The sequence below is a fragment of the Montipora foliosa genome, chromosome 12 (assembly GCF_036669935.1).
Source record: "Montipora foliosa isolate CH-2021 chromosome 12, ASM3666993v2, whole genome shotgun sequence".
Lineage (NCBI taxonomy): Eukaryota > Metazoa > Cnidaria > Anthozoa > Scleractinia > Acroporidae > Montipora > Montipora foliosa.
In genome coordinates this window covers 30,685,249-30,705,248 of record NC_090880.1, presented here as the reverse complement: position 1 = coordinate 30,705,248, position 20,000 = coordinate 30,685,249, and the positions used below count along the sequence as shown (strand labels likewise).

At 38.3% G+C, this 20,000-nt stretch overlaps 1 protein-coding gene across 4 annotated transcripts in view; it reads left to right on the top strand.

The window, feature by feature from the left end:
• The window catches only part of LOC137978738 (sodium channel protein 1 brain-like), a 46,440-nt gene that overhangs the window by 821 nt on the left and 25,619 nt on the right, over positions 1–20,000 (top strand). Inside the window, exons 2-6 of one of the 4 annotated variants that reach the window (XM_068825776.1) lie at positions 92–190; positions 16,161–16,288; positions 17,746–17,826; positions 19,154–19,282; positions 19,616–19,707. In XM_068825776.1, coding sequence (XP_068681877.1) covers positions 17,801–17,826; positions 19,154–19,282; positions 19,616–19,707 — 247 coding nt within the window. In that variant the 5' untranslated portion in view covers positions 92–190; positions 16,161–16,288; positions 17,746–17,800. Of the gene's footprint in view, positions 1–91; positions 191–9,438; positions 9,670–11,191; positions 11,696–16,160; positions 16,293–17,745; positions 17,827–19,153; positions 19,283–19,615; positions 19,708–20,000 lie in introns of those variants that run through there. The other 3 variants (XM_068825777.1, XM_068825773.1, XM_068825774.1) reach the window with 3 other exon arrangements.

Here is a 20,000-nt window from a genome sequence, read left to right as displayed (position 1 = left end):
GGTGTCAAATTTCAGACCCTTTTTTTCCCCTTCGAATTCTTGTGTGTTTGCGAGTAATGCTAACTGCCACTTTGTGATCTTCTGGCTTTAGTGTTTGCAGGCTCACAACAGTTCTTGTACATATGTATAGATGAACTGGAACACCTAGAATCGGTAGAGTTCATTGTCTGTGGATCAGTAAAGTGGACAGGTACTTTCTTTCATTTGCTTTCCATTTGTTTTTCTCTATGTGTTTTTCATTTTGTTTTTCTCATACTTGGTATGCAAGAATTACCACAGCTTAACATGCTTTAAATGCCATGTGATGGTTTGTTTAAAATCTCTTCAAGTAAGTGAAATCCAAGTTCTACTCAAGTCATTATTTTACACCTTGGTCCATATTCTATACCCCTTCTAGAGAATTCAGTCTGTTTTCTGTATTTTATACTGAAGGATTTCAAAATTTAACCAACCCAGCACTAAGGCATACAGCAAAACCCAGTGTATAAGAAACTAAAATTTAAGAACTTGTCAGGCTGAAATTTTCATTTTAAGCACAGTTCACATTAGAACCATTTCAGGTTCTTAATTTCCAAAAGTAATGTAAAGTCAATCTATTTTATTTTCAATACAGTACTCTTTATGTTAGAGTGCTTACACTATGTCCATAAAATCTAAATAGTAACAGTTTTTATTTAGTTACTACAATACTGTGTTGGTCACTATCATTCAACTGGAACAGCTTTAGTGACAAATACACAAGGACAACCAAGTACGGTATTCAAGACAATGTGAAACGGTCTATACTTTGAAAAACAACAGAAAACAATGACATGTGCATAACTTAGCACTATTTTGTATAATTTATGTGCCTTTAATGTTTGCACTGTACTATATTCCACGTAACTAGCATGAAAATGTCTGAATAATTTAAGATAAAAGGCCACCTCCGCTGATGGGAAACCGGAGATAAGCGCTGGCCTGATGGGCCTTCTGGCTCGTAAGCAGAGACTGATGCAAGTACTCTTTTTTTTACCAAAAATTAAGAACCCATTTTAGAACCTAGATAGCCTGATACAAGAACCTGTTTCAAGGCAAGGCTGACTTGGGAAAATCTAGGTTCTTATATGAGTGGTTTTACTGTACTCCATTTGACGAGATATGTCTAGAAATGCAGGCAATGGCAAAAAAGGCAGATTCAGTGAAATTTTGTCAAGAGGGGTGACATGTGGCGGATTTGGAAGAATCTCGCCAAATCCTCCATCTTTGCCATTTCCAGTAATGAACCTACATTTCTGGACATAAGTGCATTTGACTAGCAGGTTATTTCCATTACACTGCACACTGGACAAATAGAATCCATCTGGTTTATTAGGTTTCCTAAGGCTTTGCTTCAGTGGTGGGCATGTACGTCATTTTGTTCAAGATAAAAATTAATACCAAGAACAAATCTACAGTGGACAAAAGCAAATTTTCACACGTTCTTTGCCATGAAATAATATCTCAAACACCCACAGCTTGTCCCCATTCGACCTTGCATCTCAGTTAGTAGAGCAATGGCGATCTAATCTGGAGGTCTTGAGTTCGATTGCCTTCTTAGTCAGAGTTTTTGTCTGCTCTTTTGTGGACCCATTTCTATTACTAGGGCTAATACTCATGGAAGACAGCACTCAAAATTATGCACCAATAGATATCATGGTTGTCAGGGGACAGTTTGTCACATTTATCATTTGGAGTACACATCTTATTATATGGTACAATACTGGATGTAAGTGTGTGAAAAAAGAAAAGACGGGGAAAGATGAAGCTCAAAGGCATTATAAGCATCACTGGTTTTTTAATTTCTCACTCTGATTTGAGCATTTTCATAAACAGTGCTCAAGTGTTAAAAGGTGAAAGCATGGGTAACTCAGTAACTGAAATGGGATGATAAAAAGACTATTGTCAAAACTGAGAAAAATAGAAATTCTTTGTAGTGTTTTCAAAGAAAATGACATGTAAGTTTGCAACACCCAAACCTCTTGTGTGTCATTGTCATTGGAGCCCGGGGGGGAGGGGGGGGGACTCCCATATGAAACAGACGGGGATGCTCGTCGTCTCGCTTAGGGGTGTAAATTTTGGATTTTCGTCTTGCTGAGGGCGTTCCGGGCAAAGCGCCAATATTTTAAGCCGCCAAGGTCAAAATTTGCTTAAGCCACGCCCAGATTGGTCTCCTTTAGGGGTCACAAAAAGCTTGAGCCACGCCCAGATGGTCTCCTTTAGGGGTTAAATTTAAAATTTCCGACGAGCATCCCCGTCTGTTCCATATGGGAGTTCCCCCTCTCCCGGGCATTGGAGGAACTGTAACAAAAAATACAACGTATCGCCGGGCTATCGTAGTCTTTGGGACACCTCGTATGGAAATCCATTGTCGCATGTAAACTTTTAGATTTCGTTTTCGAGGCCTTTCCTCGTCTTCACCAAGCAAAGAGAGCGCCAAGCGTTTTCTTTTAACAAAGAAAGAGTTCAGCAGCCGCCATCTTCGTTTACACTTGACTTACAAATCATACGCGCAGGATTCGGGAAATTTGCAACACTTTATTTGCTGCGAGACAAGTTGGTCACGCACGCGGTAATACGCGCAACAAAGGGGTTTCAAATCGCAATGCAACAATGTTGGGAAACAAGTTGAAGGAACATGTTGCCCGTATTACCGGAACTTAATCCTTTTCTGCGATTCGTGACAAAAGCTTGCAATTTATTATTAATGAAGTTTACTTTCCAACACAATTGCACTGCAAATTTGCCTTGACGTTAAAAATTTGGCATAAAGCAATAATCTCTTTTTTGTGACATTTTCGAGGAATATTTTTTATTTTATTTTAGATTCTTTACTCGTTTCGAAAGGATAAAGATCAGAGATACAACCAGTCAAGTTTATCGGCATTGCTCATAAATTATGTTCTTACTTTTTCAATCTCATGCCCGCTCCAAAGAAAAATGAGATCGGTTTTCGTGAGTTGTAACCTGTTCACGGACTGATTTTTTTTTAAGAAGAAAGTGATCCGTGTGATAGTTTAAATAGAGAAATAACTTTTTGTCACAAACGATCAACGTCATATACTCGCCGCGGGTTCGGTCGCTGAAAATATCTAGTCGGTATTTTCAAATGTTGCATGCCCCTCCCTTTGTCTTCTCTTCAGACGGTCGTTAGAAAGACATCTTCAGCTATGTAATAAAATAAAATGAATGTGCGTAAACGAAGCCATGATTTCCAAACGGAACTAAATAAAGCCTTAGCTATCATGACATCGTTTATTATTTATTGCCGCCTTTAGTTTTTAGTTTAGCTTAGTTTAAAAATCTTCTGATAGTGAATTTCAATGAGAACTCGGTCCTTTTTAACATGTAGATTGACTTAATTCAAATAAATGAAATCGTAAAAGATAATTCGTTTCTTTGGAAACGATGGTCAAGCACTTATGAAATACATCTTGAACACAAAAAGCAGGGCTCGGTTTTATATTCTGAAATTAATTGTTCAAATTGAGTTTTCTAGGATGAGAGAATAAAAAAAGGAGATCAATTAGTACTAGGGCACTTTCCACGATGAGAAGCTTACCTGTTTGGAACAAATTAAAAAAAAAAGAAAAAAGAGAAACAAATACTGTAAACATTGGAAATAGGAGAAAAGTATCCCTTCCCCTTCCTCTTACAAAGGAATTCGCACGCATAGTGATGCTTGCGAAATGTGAAACGGAGGTCTTCATTCTAATGGACACAGAGAAAAAAGAATATCAACTTCCATTTCCCTTTCCCGCCGCATTTCTAACTAATCCGTTCGCCATTTTGCCGTGCGCACGCCTCTAAAATTTCGCTTCAATTTTTCTCTTTGAATTTGAAATTGTTTGGAGTAGGGAGACGGACGGGTGGGTGGTTCTTACGGTCCAGACCCAGGTTGGTCGAAGCTTGGTTGGTGCCAACCATGCTGCGAGCAACTCCGCTCAGGAGTTTAGCTGGCTCGCTTCTTACTTTTACTCCCCGAAAATCAACCCCCACCCCCAGGGGAGCTTACTCGTGGGTTAGCTGTTATCATTTTCCCTTTACTCTCCTTGGTCACCTAGAAAAACACATCGCTTTTGAAGATAATTTGCGTTTATCTTGGTCATTTGGTCAAACATCCATAGGGCATCAGATAACTCAGTGGATTTCTCCCTTTACTTTTGCTACTGATAACGTTTTCGCAAAACAAAATCTGTGACCTTGCAAATTTAGTTGACAATTTTCTTCGTGTACAAAATTTCGGTGCATCCGACATTCTGGATTTTACGTCGAGCCATGAAACCCTAAGAAGCTGCTTTTGCTGTTGTTAAATGCTGTATATTTGCCTGTTTTTTTTTTAACAATTTGAGCATTGTAAACAGCACCTTTGCAACGTCGGATCTAGGAATATTTTAAAGGGGATGAATTGAAAGGATCGAAATATATACGCTGACAAAAGTCCAGATAGTTCGGGCTGCCATTTTGACTTCGTTAACGTTTTGCATTAATAAAAATGTTCACGTCAGGTAAACAGTATCTCATCCAGCAAAAATTAAAAATACAATGAAAAGCAGATAAATAGAAAAAAAAAAAAGGAGGGAAAATGGGGGGTTGCTACCCTATTCAGTTCCCCACCTTCCTGGATCTGCTACTACCTTGACTTAAATGGTTTTACTCGTGCGCCCAAAAGGCCGGATCGACGAAGTTGTGTCAGAGGCTTTTTTTCACTAAAAAGTAATAAATATTGCGGTCAAAAACTTAATTACTGTTATTGCTTTTATGAGAAAGAAATAAAAATATATTGATCGCTTCTCAAACGACGTTAACTTTCACCATTTGCATTGTAGAAATTAGTTCAGTTTTAATGATATCAACTTTAAATCTTCGTCTTAATTAAAGGGTTTTTTGTGTTTACAAATCAATACCATGACAGTAAAATAGTATTAAACAAGGGTGTACAAAGTCCGGCGGTTCATTGCCACGTGACCACATAATCGAGTGGAAACATTGGGCGATGTGTTATCTATCAAATACGCGTTATAAATTTAGTTTATCATAAGTGCAAAAATGTCGCCCGGGAATATGATATTTGGTGTAAAAGATCCCATGGTTGATCTGGAATTTTACAGTTTTGTGGACCTTTTGGTGTTCTGATTGATTTTTGTGCACATTAGGCAAATGGCGCCAGCGTATTAATGAAAATGTAATTTATCCAGTGTGAATCACAAACCCAAACATTTTGAGTCGGAATTTCAGTAATTAACTTAAGGCTTAAGAAAGTTTACGATTTTGTGAGGTATAAAGCGCAAAATCACTTCGAGGTATTGACATTTCAATGCCAAATGAAAAGAATGAAAATGTGTGACACAAATCCATTTGGTAGTTTTTGTCTCTGTTTTGCTTTCTTGTTCAATGATCATGTGAAATAGCTCATGCTTTTATGCCTACTTTAAGTGAAATGTTCCGTCATCTTTTGTGGCTCAAAATTGATCTGTAAAATTAATACACGACGGCGAACACCAAAAGCCTATCTACTATTTCAGGAGACTGGAGATATGCTTAAAACTTTTTATTATTATAGGTTTTTTTGGATTTTTAACATTCTATGGAAATGGAAAAAATTTGTTGATTCAATTCATTCACTTAAAAGTAACGAACTGATAATGAAATTGAATCCTTCTAGAACTGACTTCTCAGTCTATTGTGACCATATCAAACTATTGAATAGCCCGGAGCAAAAACGGTCACTTTTATCGGGTTAACAATTTCTTGATCAAACAAATTAAGAGAAAAAAAACTCTGTGTGAACGCCGGTCTTGAGCATGTATTATCCGTGATTTTAATATTGATATTTTTGCTGGGTTGTGACCGAGATAGTAAATAAGACAATATCCAATATTGTGTCAAAAATCATTTTTATTAAGTCTTCTTTTGTGCATAATTGACGGAATACTTGCAGAAAACATTCGAGGTGAGATTAGGGGGCGTAAAACGAGGTCATTTTTCTTTTTGCCTACGGTACACTGAAAGGTGGATGGATGGAAAATACAACGTTTTGTATTTCACTTTGCCGAGGTTATTTAAATACGAAATCATTTTCCCATTTGTAAGTGTAAACTATAAATTTTCGTCGGCAACATTTGGGAATGAAAGACGTATTTTAATGGGAAAAATACTTCTTTGGTTTCACACATCATTCTCCTTTAGCGAGAACCATACTTCAACACATGGCAAAGTTATCATTAATGAAATGTGATTGGGTATGGCATGTTGGAAACTGTGAGATTTTTTTTCTCTGTGTTCAAATCATAAATGCGGCGATCCGCGCTAACCTTTTGTCTTTTCTCGTGGAAGAGTCTACACTGTATCTCGCGTTACTGATCCATTCGAGTGCCTCCTTCATTTTACGTTCCTAAGCGCGTAAAAGGCAACTTTAAGTCAGACGTGACTAGTTTGTCGCGATCAAAGGACACCTCGAAACAAAACCACTATTAACTGACAAGGTTTAGATCGGTCAACTATGAATACGAAAATTTTCCTTTATCAAACGAGTTGATAAGGTAAATAGACCAATTTCGATATATTAAAATTCAGTCCTAAACAAAAGACATCATCTCGAGGCTCTGGGGAATAAATATAAGGATTTGTATGAGTTTATTCCCCAGAGCCTCGAGATGATGCCTTTTGTTTTGGACTGAATTTTAATATATCGAAATTGGTCTATTAACCACCGAAAAATAGATTTGTGATGTGGTGTGTGGATCGTTACACCTTCGTCAGAGCAAATAGTGACTTCAGAAATTAACCACTTCAACTATGAAGACGACTTCGTATAAATTCGTATGCTGCTTTAAAACGGTTATGACCGGGATGGATACTCCAAAATAAGGTGTGGTTAAATTTCCACCCTTTGGTTTTTGTGAAGTTTCTTGGGTCATTTTACACAATGTTATCATAATTCGCGTAAACTTAAATTACTTTTCTAAAAAAAATTGGCTGATAAACTAACAATCTTTAAACTGATTCCTATTTTTTCGAAAGGAAGCTTTTTTCTTGATAATTGCTTTTAACTTTCTTGTTGCTTCCATGAATTGAACCGTTAGCAAATTAATTCAATAAATCACTCAATTTCCTGCTTGTTTAGCGTCTTTTGCATGTTTTCATTTGCTGTGGCTTCCTCCATCCTTATTCCTACACGCATTTAACCGTTTCACTCCCAAGATCTGAATGTTTATTCTCCTTACTTACTGCCATACAGTACTTTTTATGTCAGTTATGGGAATTTGATGATGTATCTCTACAAGAAAAACCCAAGTGATAAATTTCTTTATTCTCATCACCAGTCTGCTTGACAATGCACTGAGTTTGTGTGGAGAAAATTTATATCCATCATCTGTCTTGGGAATGAAAGTTTCAAGGTTCAAGGTTCAAATTTGTTCAACTTCAAGTTAACAGCAAGTTACAGTTATAGTTAAGACTATTAATGTAATCACAGGGTTAATTTAAAGCACAAGGAGGGATTACGTTTTTTCAAACGTTGGCCGTGTAGCACTTATATTTGAATAGACTTAAACTGATTTGAGTGTAATGTGAAGTGCTAAGTATCCAACCCATATGAACCATGTGAGCGTTAGCCCTACTGATGGAAATGGCAAGGCTGCTGCCTAAGAAAATTTTAAAGGGGCCCTCAGAGCTAAACGCTGAGAACTTAGGAGCCCAACATATGAAGTGAAAGGTGTTGCTGTGAATAATTAAGGCACCCAGAGCTATTCTTTGGGAGCCCTAGGCTACCGGGCTCCTGTTAGGCGACAGCCTTGAATGGGCTCACACAAGGACAGAGAAAAACTCTGACCAGGGTGGGAATTGAACCCACGACCTTCGGGTTAGATCACCGCTGCTCTACCGACTGAGCTACAAGGTCAGCACCTTTACTTTAGTAACCCTGCAAAGTTTCAGCGTTTTAGGTGTTATATCAGCTGAGAAAATGTAAGTTGAAATTTGACAAATTTACAGAAATTTGCATGACTGGGGGTATACGTCATACAGGCCAATCATACAAACGTCTGTAATCTTTTTTATTTTTCAACTTACATTTTCTCATCATGACAACGCCAGCTTTCTTTTCGCTCGAAACACTGCATTTTTGTGGCCTTGCTTGCTTTGTTACAGGGTTACTAAAGTAAAGGTGCTTTTTCTATTTCTGGTATTAGTTTTTAATTTCAACTTATTTGAATTTTCGGCCGTCATTTTGGAGAAGGGTCTATTTTCATTCAGTTCCTCAATTTAAATTCACAAGACATCTGCTAATGAACGTAAAATTCCTTTCGGTTTGGTTGTTTCCTTGGTAATGATTGGAAATAAAGGGCTCTCGGTTATGATACACATTAAAACCTTTCTGTAATTTTTCATCGATTCTTTTAACACTTTGCAAATTTAACTATCATGTGTATTACTAAGTGGAGTGTGATCCGTGTTGTATTTGGTTTGTTTTATTTGAAGGTGTCTTCTAAATAAAATGATCATTTTATCTTTTCAAGTTGTAATCAGCCAAAAGGTGCTTTTTGGTATAAATGACTGTCACTTTTAATTCTCTTAGGCCCGTTTCAAACGTCGAACTTTACTTGTGCCGAATCTAATGCAAATGAGAAAAATCTATTGTTTTCGTCATTTGCATTAGATTCGGTACATCTAAAGTTCGACGTTTGAAGGGGCCTTAAAGACGAGACTAAACTTGTCTCGTTATGGCTGATTAAAACTCAGGCCTCTGTTCTCTAAACCGATAACAGTTTTTTTGCCGATGACATTTCCTTAATACAGCAGTATTTAAATCGCGATGTATGTTAAATCACTTTGGTAACGAGACTACAGAAAATGTTCATTCCTCAATTTTGAAGAAAAAGTTAGCCTGATGTTAAATGAAGGCTTGCCCTTTTTAAAGCGACGAGCGACAGTTAAAGAAATGAACCTGTTAACATTCGTTAGCTCTGAAAGTTGGACTCTCGGGGGAAAAAATTGCCCCTCGAATTAAAACCTCCGACTCTTTATCGCGTTGCTCATTTTATGGCTCTAGCTCCACAAAAACTTCGAAAGCTGTGTCGTAATCTGTTGTTCTCTTTTTCTTACTTGATCTTTTCACTTCTTTGTCCAATTTACCGGCTGTAGTCCATATCCTCGAAACAAAACTGAAGTGGTAGCGCTTAGGGGAGAAGACATGCTAATTTAGTAAAAACTTAACAAAACTCTACCCAATCCATTTTATACGTGAAGATTTCGGTCCTTTTAAGCGAAAACTTTCCATTTTTTCATTAGCACCCTTCAACCGTCGCTCAAACTGCCAACAGGGTTGTCTGGTTGTGTCTATTGTCCCTGAGCCAGCATATAGAAATTTGGTAATTTGAAGGAGAGGTATCATTGGTGAGATTGACAATGCGACACAGCATTGAGGTTTATATGTTAAAATTTACTGTTCAAGAATTATGCGATCTTCAGGAGAATCCTAAACGGCGTTAAGCGCCTGAATTGGAGCTCTCTTTGACTTACGTTGAGCATGCGATTTCCGACGAGATAGTGCTGACATTTGTACAATGTCCGAAACAGTCACCTTTTCTGTCCTTGAAAGGAAAAGAAACTTTTCGGCAGGAAGTTCCCGAGGGTGTTCCGAAAGCCGAGGTATGTGTTGTTTCGAGAATGTTGTAGCTATTCGAGTTTACTTGGCGAATGTAATTGAAGAGTGACCTCTTTCCGGTTTCGATGTTGCATGGCAACACTTTCTCGCTAGAAATGAACTTTATCAGTGATGTCGAGCACATATCACAGCAATTGCTTTCGCTTTGTCGCATATGCTAACGTCGAGTTAGTGTCGCTTGTATGGAGGATGAACACCTTGTGCGTACGTAAGACTTTTTCTCGGCAGACTCAGAGTCAGACTCAGACCGAACTTCCCTGGGAAAAGGAATGAAAACGTGCACCGCATTTTTCTTGTTCTCAAGAGATAAACAAATTAATGACTTTGGAGGTCGTCGTGCGGACTTTATCATGAATGCGACAAAAGACTGTTGAAGTTCAATTGTTTTCCACCGACCTGTTAGAAATCTTCGCATTGCGCAAATATGTCAGCGGATGCGCTTAAATGTTCGTTTTATGCGAAATTGTGCCCACTGAAATGGCATCACGAACGTGTTGATCTAAATTATGAAATTGTGGCGAAGAAATTGAAGTTATTGGGCAACGTTTTGCATATTCATGTGAAAAGAATTGAACTGTAGGTCAAAAGTATTCAGTTTTTTTTCACCTGTTTTATCTACTGTAATTGATTTCCTTCACTCACGTGCAATATTGTCATCCTCGTATCACGTTTTCGTCTTCCAAGTGCTCTCTGTTCTGAAACCAGAAACATCTCCTTTTCGCTTCGCAAAATTGTTGATGATTTGTGTGAAATATACGGAACTGACGATTTCGAAGATTACGCTTGTTGTGAGTTAGCTTAGCAGTGGGAAGGATGGGTGCATATTCTCGCATCATACTATGTATTCTTAATAAAAGGAAAGGAAGCTTCCAAGTTGATGAGTAAATATAACATTGATGGATAATCATAGAAGGAGATTTTGAGCGGTGATTTTTTTGGACTGTCGTCGTCTTTGCTTGGTTAATGTTGAATAGCAACTTTAATTTTGAATTTTTTGAAGTTTATCATCAATCATAACTTTGTGATGCGGGCATCGATGCCAATCAAATGAATCTTATAATCACATGCGATTTTCCGGTTTTTTTTATTTCCGCTTTCTTTTCCCTTAATTTATGAAAGACACGATAAACTTTGAGTTTTTCTCGGAATATCGGGGCGCACATTCCACGCTTGGTTTCGTTTTAAAGATGGCACTGTAAAAATTTTCAATTATAATCGGACCTTTTTCACTGCTTTCCTTACGCTTTGGCGTTGTGAGAATATTCTATTTAGAATTGAATATAATGTAAATGAATGGTGACCACATCATTTAACGCACTCGCGTTGAACTCAAGCGGAGAGCAAGGCCACAAAAATGCAGTGTTTGGAACGAGAAAATTTATACGAGCCAGTTTATCATGGGAAAGCCAGCGTTGTCATGATCCAGCCAATCACCTAGCTAATGACTTAAGTGACGGGAAAGCCATAGTGGCCCGTCATGCCCCGGTCGCGGGCAAACGCCAAACCAGGTGTCGAAGGCATTTTTAATGAAGCCGTGTTTACTCGTGCCATCGTCATGGCGAAGTGTTGTTTCCTCAGAAGTTTTTGGATTTTTCCAAGGCACTGATCACTAGGAATGCTAGCCGAAAATCACGATTTGTTCAATGGCAACTATCGAGAGAGTTTGATGATACAACGGGCAAGGTGTTCGACCTTTGCCGTTCCTTGCGTCGATTTATAAAGTGGACTTCAAATGTTATGTCAGTATTATAGAGCGGCAGGTGGACTTAGAACCCGAAATTCACTTGCAGTCGCATCTCGACAATCATGATAGCTTCGGCGGCCGCCAGAGCGCACCATGGGCGCGAGGAAAAACTTTCCAGAGAAGAAGCGTACAGACGCTCTCAGCTTGTGTTAGGCGATGGAGATAGCGTGGCCTTACCCGCGGAGGAAGAACTTTATACACCTCTCGCGCCTCACTATCTACTAGTACCGTTTAAGGATTGTGATTATGGAGTTCAAGATGGACAAGTAAGTCGAAAATCAATTTTACCTGCCTTTGAAGTCTCAAGCGCTGATTGTAGGTCATATTTGGAGTGGGCTTATTGGACGTAGCAAATCTCCATCGGCAGGCAGGGCGGTAGAATTTTGAGCCAGCTTGCTGTTAGCATTCGAATATACCAGTCACCACAAGGGGCTATCAGCGACAAGATTTGTCCAGGCCTGACCTCATTCGATTTTTAACGTTCTCTTACGGCAAAAGAATTGGATAGTTTGATGTCGAATTTTCGTTAGCTCATTCCGCGAGGGATGGCGAGGAAGCTCTTTATACCTCGTTGGCATGTGTAAATATTTAAATATTATGCCAGTTTGTGTAGAGAATGCATTTTCCTCGAAATTCGACCATGGATCGTCTATTTTTAACGAAAACAAAAGGCGAAAATGTATGTCGTATTTTTCCTTTGTGGCGGGTTTGTCGATAACTCTCAGAAATGACTTATCCTTACTTTAATTTGATAGTAAAATTGGCGAATTAATTATGACTTCCTTTTTTGCGATTTCCCACCGAAAAGCGAGCTTCGCTTGTGGAATCTACCCGATTAGCTATTGAGTTCTGACAAAATGTTCCGCGTTTAAATTCATCGGCTATTATTTCTGACGTTCGATATCGCACTGTATTTTTGGAAGCTATTTATTTCTATTGTTAACGAGTCACTGATTATAGAATATCAAGGTTCAAGCTCCATTTTTTCGCTTAGAAAAGCTTGTATATTCCTTTGCTAAAAGTAAATTACGATCGATGCCGATTAATTCATTTTCTAATTTAAGCACTGCTGTGACACTAAACGAGAAGGCAAAAATACATTTTGTAGGCAAATTTCATTGTGATGATTGCCGATTTGAATTGGAGAACGTTGTATTCGTCTCGTCTGCGGAGGCTTGGTGATAAACACTCTTTTTGACTGAGTTCCGTAGCTTTCAGAAGCAGACGAAAGCTAACTTTAAAGACGATTTTCTTTCTGGAAATGTCAAGAAGCAATTTAAAAGTCAAACAAGTCTCGTAGCTGTACAAACGTCGAAAGCTGTTGCTTGATTTGAGCAATTTGTTTTCCATTTGCTATAACTTGAGCATTGTGTGCGAGTTTGAAAACATTGCGAATTAGCTTCTTCGATAGTGAATAGACAAATGGAAAATTTACCGATAAAACTTTATTAGTAGCTCTACTTTTGCCATTGACAGAAGCCAAATCGCTTTGTCCTTCGTTAGTGTTATTTTTTAATCAAAAGTCATTCTTATATTTGTTAGTGCAGCCAAAAAGGTAGGTTCTTCTTTTGACTCGAATTCGTGAAATACTGGCAAAAATCGCACACTTTGGAAAATTAATGTAGAATGTACGAAGAATTCCTTGGGTCCGCTGTAAATACACTTATGTGAGATTCCGAACCGCAATTTCGATGAATATTAATAATTTTTATCGTGAAAATGACAGTCCCTTTAATCTATCATAAACTCAACTATTCACCTTGATTTTACGAGACCAAAAAAGAGATTTTAGATTTTTATTTCTTCGAAACCGATCGCGCAATTTAAGAGTAAGTGGTGCGAGACCATATGATAGCGAATCGTCAAAGTTTGTGACCTTCGTTTTTTCAGTATGATTTCGGCATGTTATATGCTTATTACAGCAACCTGCTCTTCATATAAATAAAACAAGATTCCATGGAAGACCGCAAAATTGGGAGGAGTTGAAACGACTCGAAGAAAGCACCTGATTTTTTACTAAAATTGTTTACAAAATCTCCGAAAATTCTCGAAGTGTATTCTTGCGATTGGAAGTTCGAGTTAGCTTACATTCCTAGAGGATGGCCCAACATTTTTTTGTAAATAAATCGGTTACGTACTCCATAATAACATGGTACAAATTGCCTTTAATCCTTCTTCGATTTCTCGTAATTTAATTGCTGAAATAAAGCTCGGTGTATAGGTAAGATGCGAAAAGTTCTGTTTCAACAAGTTATTCAAATTCGGGGCGGCAAAGAGCTGGGTCGTTCGCGAATCTCGATGCCGTGGTAAATGAAATATTAATAGTGTGAAATTTGCCCTTCAAAGAGTTGATTTACATACTTTCAATAATTCATTAAACTCTTTTGTTTGGGCCCCTTTCCCCATTTGTTAAGTTGATAAAATATTTAAATTTCGTTCCCTCGATTTGAGACAGGGTAATGCTTTGTTTACCTAACTGACAAGTGACGGAAGGTATCCGATCCTAGCCGCTCTTATTGAAAAATAAGGAATTGTTACACGACAAAACACACGTTTTCCTTCGAGTCTGTGAGATTTCAACTAGTATCTTTTTTTATTGACTTGTTTTTAAGGAGCACGATTTCTTCTAATTAGTGGAAGATTGAACCCCGTGGACGCGAGGATGTTCCTCGAACATTTTCAATCCGAACTTTTAATTTCTTGAACATTAAACTTGTAAGTCGATAATTTAATTTTCGTTTCGCCGGTGGCGTACAAAACTTTTGCTTTGGTTTCAAGAGTTCATTTACAATGCTATTATCGGCTTCTTTACATTTTCTTTAAAGGTAACAGTGGGAATCTTATTTCTAGTTCAAATCGTATTGATGCATTTCACCTTGTTGTGACACTCCATTTGTAACAATCCTAAATCGACTCGCAGACTTTGCTTACTAACCGCGGGAGTTTAGAAAAGTTCTTGCAACGGGTAAACAAAGTTCCTATGTTATGTAAGAAGTCGTCGAGTTTTCACTCACGGAGAGTAAGGTTCTTTAAGACTTTGCGGGCGTGCAAAAATGTCCCACATATCTTAAGTCTTCTCGACCTTTTACTGTATTTGTTAATTTTTCCTTAAAGAAACAACAGTTATTTGAAACTGTTTGTGTTCCCTGTTACCTCCATAGAAAAGGCTTTGTTCGCCGCTAGGGCTAAAACAAAGCCATCTCTGATAAAAAGGTTGCTTTGATAGAGAGGCGACCCCCTGTCGCTTGCAAATCTAAGGACTGAATAAGCTATCGGGTAATATTTAGATACCCTGCTGATTGCAGAAAGACAACATTACGGCCAACAGCTGTAAACCTACTCACGGTACCTAGCTAATCTGCTCAAACTGTTGCACTATTGCCCAGTCCAGCCTGGCTGAGGGAAGAGGCTCGCCATGTATAGCAATCTCGGGAACCGTCTTCCCAGAAACACTCGCGTTGAAACGTGCATCTCGATGAATCTTTGCTCTCCAAAACAAGCGCGGTTTTTTTTCTCGAGTTATTATGACGAGCCCTGAACTTAATCAGCAAGATGAAATTGGATGAAGCGTAGGACCTCTGCGGGAAGGAAAAAAATATTTTAAAGTGTTTGCTTAAAGTTGATGAACAGTATTTCCTAGGCGTTATTTTCGCGTTACACCACGGAATGGTTGGGCATTTTTTGGCGACAAGGCTCTTACAAGCCTCTCTCCATCTGATAGAACTTAACTGAATAGACTGTCCCCATTTATCCCTGTTGCTGAAGTGTCATCTAATGTCTTATTAGCTGGAGAAAAATATTTAGCCTTTTGTTCAACTATTCTCATATTTATTAGAAATTAAAAGTAGCACCCGCGTTATTTGCTGCGAATTTATCAATTACCTTGCGATATTCTCCACGGTGACTCACGCCCGCATTGTAATAAGTAAATTCACTTTTTTAATTTAATGGGAAAAATAGAGCCTGTTGTTCGCGATCGTCGCCACATAATTTTGACTTTCTAATTTGTGGTTGGAGATAGCTAGAAGCCAATCATATTCGCTTGGTCATCGATTAACTTCTCGAAATATAATTACGTTCCTTTTTTTCAAAATAAACGCTAGTTTCACTTCCGATTTAATAGTAGATAGTTTCCGATTCTGTGATATGAGAATTGCAAATTGTCCTCAAGTGCTATTTTCTTGGATCTGAAATTTCACTCTTGCTCTATTTGATAACTGTCCAGTTCCCGCCTAAAAAGCATCCTTGTTGAAAGAATCTTCCACTTAATTCTTATCGAAAGTGTTTATTTTTCCTTAAATTAGTAGCTGTCGTTGAAAAAGAAAATGGAATTTGAATAAATCCTTTCCCCGTGTAACAAGCTAAGAAGTAAATTACAGTTAAACGTCTTTTTAAAGTTGTCCTTGCATACATACGTTTGTCTGGAAAATCGGATTTCGCGGTTAAAAATACAAAATTTGATTAAGATTAGTGTTTCTAGTTATGCACTTCATTCGAGTTTTTTCAAAATATAAATTCTACCGGAAGCTTGTACACACATTTGACCAAATTAAGAGCGGGTCGATGGAAGATTGATTTATTTCCCCAAGGCGGGGTCGATATTTTGTTTTTTCGAGATTAATCCTCATTAGTTGACAAATGTGTTTTTATTACCGCTGTATAACTATTATTTTAATAAGTTTGATATTAAGATGGTAAAGCTTTAAGTAGTATGATATTTTTCTTTTTCAGACTTTTCTCATTGTTGCGAGAAAGTTCAACAAACAATATGTTTACCGCTTTCACGCATCCGACTCTCTATACATCTTCAGTCCAAGAAACAAGATTAGAAGATTTGTACTTTTTCTAATAACACATCAATATCCTTTTGATAGCACACTGTACCATTAATTTCGTTATCTAAATTTTGCTGCTGCTGCGAAATCTATATTTTCGTGGCTAGTCTGAGATACGTATGTTTCGTCCCTGCCAAAGGAATTCGGTATAGCCAACTCGTTAAACATCTCGTTTGAAGTCCCTCGAGCCTTGAAATGATGGTGGTAATCTGGCCTTATCTCTCTTAAGAATTCCCAATTGCGTAACATGCCAAAAAAAAAAAAATTGTTTTTTTGGCATGTTGTGTGTCATATGTTATATTTAACGAGTTGGCTGTACCGAAAGGTCTTTGATGAGTTCCTTGGCAGGGACGAAACATACGTACATGTCAGGCCAGACACGAAAATATGCAAATTGAAGTGTCCTTCACAATTTAAATTTGCTTAAAAATTTCGAGCAAAAATAGTTACCCACGTCAGTGGTTTCGTTTGAAAAGGGAGTTTAAGCAACAACAAAGTAAACGCCAACAAACGCGCCCCTTCAAAATAAAACTTAATGATACGTATCGCAATTATTCCAGACAGTTTACGCTGTGCGGTACGTGCGAATTTTTGGTGCGAACGGTCCTAAAGTAAAGATGGAAAAATGAAAAAATGGAAAAAAATGAAAAAAATGGACTAAAATGCGTGCCGCACGTGCATCGCAACCATTTTGCTCGTTTGACGTCGACTTAGTCGTAGCCGTTGTCCTTGGGAACGGCGTGGATGGAGACGTAGCCGTCGCCGTAGGGTGTGGATCTTTGGAAAGAAAATGAAATATTTTTTCCGTCGGACATTCACGTTCTCTACGTAACCCGCTCAAACTTGGTCAACAAATAATTGTTACCACGGACTTCAAAGGGTAGGGAATGGTTTGTAAAGACTATAAGTATCCAACTCCTTTGAGTTGCAACTATAGGTGTTTTTAAGATGTAAAGCGTCCGTGGGAAGGATATAAAAACTCGTTGCCTGGCAACGGGCGAAAGGACATCTGAAAAATCAGAGCGTCCTCGGCAGCATTCGAACCCACGAACTCCGTAATTCAGGTTGGATGCTCTATCCATTGTGCCACTGAAACGCTTGGGGAGCTGTTGAGTTGCTGAGCGGAAAACGGACGAGACGAGTTCAACCTGTTGTATTGTACGCTATTTTACGTCTTGTCGTTTGTACTTTTGGTTATTTACTAATCACATTTTCCACCGTGGGCGTCACGAAAAAAATGTTAAACATTCCTATGTAAAAGAGTTTTTCTTTCCATAAATTCTCTCTTTTCAGATCAAGTTGGATGAGGAATCGCTTATCAATTGCCTTGGCATGTAGATTGCGGGGTATTTTTGCTTGTTCTTTGTATTTTGACGAGCCCTTGGGGTCCCAAGGGCGGGTCAAAATTTAGCCAAGCTTGTTTGACAAATCGTTGTGACTCTTACTCAATTGTGTTGTCTTATTCCTTAATCTTATCTCACATATTTTGAACTTTTAATTCTTCTGACAATTTTAACAAACTGTGTGTTCCTGGCTATGAGCAACCCGCCTGAAGAAGCAGAGTAAGTAGAAAAGTATTATTTGTTCTTTCTTGTAAAGTACTACTGTAATAAAAAAATACCGTTCCTCTAAGTTTCTTCAGATTTTGAAAGTGTGTTTGCTAAACACCTGACAAGCAAAATATTTTGAGCTTTGATTTTTATCCAAAGGCTGTTTAATTTGGGGTCACGGTCCACCATTACTCATGTTCACCACTGACCGATTGGACCTCAGAGGGTTGGATCTAGGGAAAAGTGACGTCATTTACTCACTAGCTTAAAACCTCAGCCTGTAAACGCAGCTTATTGTATATGCAAAACACGAGTTTAAAAGCCTTCGAGCCTAAAACTTTCGTGCTGCTTGTTAATTCAGCCGCGTACACACGGATTGCATTCTTAAACTAGTGAGTGTTTGACGTCATTTTCTCCTCGATCCAGCTCTCTCAAGATTTTGAAGTTAGTAATGGCGGACCATTAAATTGGAAAATTTCAGTTAAAATAAACAGGTGTCTATTAAATCAAAGCTTAAAACCTTTGGTCACTTGGTGTTTTGAAATCCAAAGGAAAAGAAGAATTGATTTTTTGGTCATAGTAGCACTTTAAAATATATTCCGACCCCTTAGTCTTTGATCTGCAGGGCTTGAAATCTTCCTTGTGTACTTCTGCTTGTCGTCCATTAAATCTGAGCAAAGTGGAGTCTTTTGAAACGGTTTTGAACGAGAGGCTTAGGAATAATGTCACATTTTTAGTGTCGACGGTTTAACGGTAACTTTGAAATTTTCAAAACTCATTTCATTGATCGTGTGTTGGTGTTGGTGCACCCAAATTGTGATTTATCCAGAAATGGACCTCTTCTCATTTGTAAAGCTCTTTCGTTGATTTTGGTAAAGCATTGAGGTCGTCGTTTAAGAGACTTAATATTAGGAAGCTTGAGAAACGAATATGGCTACCGCAAAAAAAATCATCACTTCATCTACATCAACATCTACATGTCTACATGTCTTCAAAATACAACTTTACGCTTTCTTAAAGGGGCTATGTCACGTTATGTTAGGGTGTCATTTTTGGGCGAAGCCGCATCCCATAACTTTTGAAGTACAAATAGAGCAGAGTCGAAAAGGCGAAAACCAAGGGGAAGAGAGTTTGTCTGCTTAAAGCAAACCACCTAGGCAGAGTTCTTAAGGTAATGGAGGTTAAAAAAAAAGAGAAAATGATTGTCAAAAACCGCGGTTTAAATTAGACTTCCTTGACCCTAAGATCTCTCATACCATTTGAGGTAATATTAATATCAGTAATTACAGAATTAGGCTATTTCTATTCTGATATCGTAAATCCTTTTTCTCTGTTGTAGGTATGTGTTCGCAGCTATCTACACCGCTGAAATGTTTCTTAAGATCATAGGTCGTGGCTTTGCCCTTCACAAATACGCATATCTTAGAAATGCGTGGAATTGGTTAGATTTTCTTGTTGTAATTTTAGGGTAAGTGAATTCACTTTCTAACATAGCTTGATTTTTTGCTTGCACTTGCGTGGAATTAGTTCAGCTTGAGACCCGAAGTGGTTAAAAACGAGGGCCGTAACTTGCTGCACGGCGTTCGAGCACGGGTGTCAATGTTGGCCTGACTTCATCCGTGTACTCGGTTTCAAAAGGAGACAACGGGAATGCCCAGTGGAAAGAAAAGTTCGGTACACTTTACGACAGCTTTCATTTGCCTGCAGAGCCATTCGCTGAATAACAGGCGCGGCATTTGCAGCCTGTGAAGTGAAAGTTACAAGATAGGGTAAGCTTTGACTCGCTTTGCTTTCTTTGCAGTTATATAACAATGCTTCCCGGCGTAGAAAATTTATCAGGAATTCGAACTTTCAGAGTTCTGAGAGCGTTGAGAACAATATCAGCTGTTAAAGGTAAGCTAGCTCAGCGTTGACGTATAAGGTTTAAACAACAAAAACAAAAAAAGTGTGATCTCTAGAGTTCGTGCTCACCCCTCAACCTCGTTCCCAGGGTCTCTTTGTCGATGACGACAATGGAGACCCTGGGAACGAGGTTGGCTCCCCTACCCTTTGCCAATCTTTGTTGTTGTTTAAAGCCTCTTGAGCTCTGATCTCAGCCTCATTATAGTATGCAGTTTGGCGTTGAATGAATACTTTCATTTTTTATAACACTCTAATCTGAACTTTATGACAGTTTTTTTGCAACT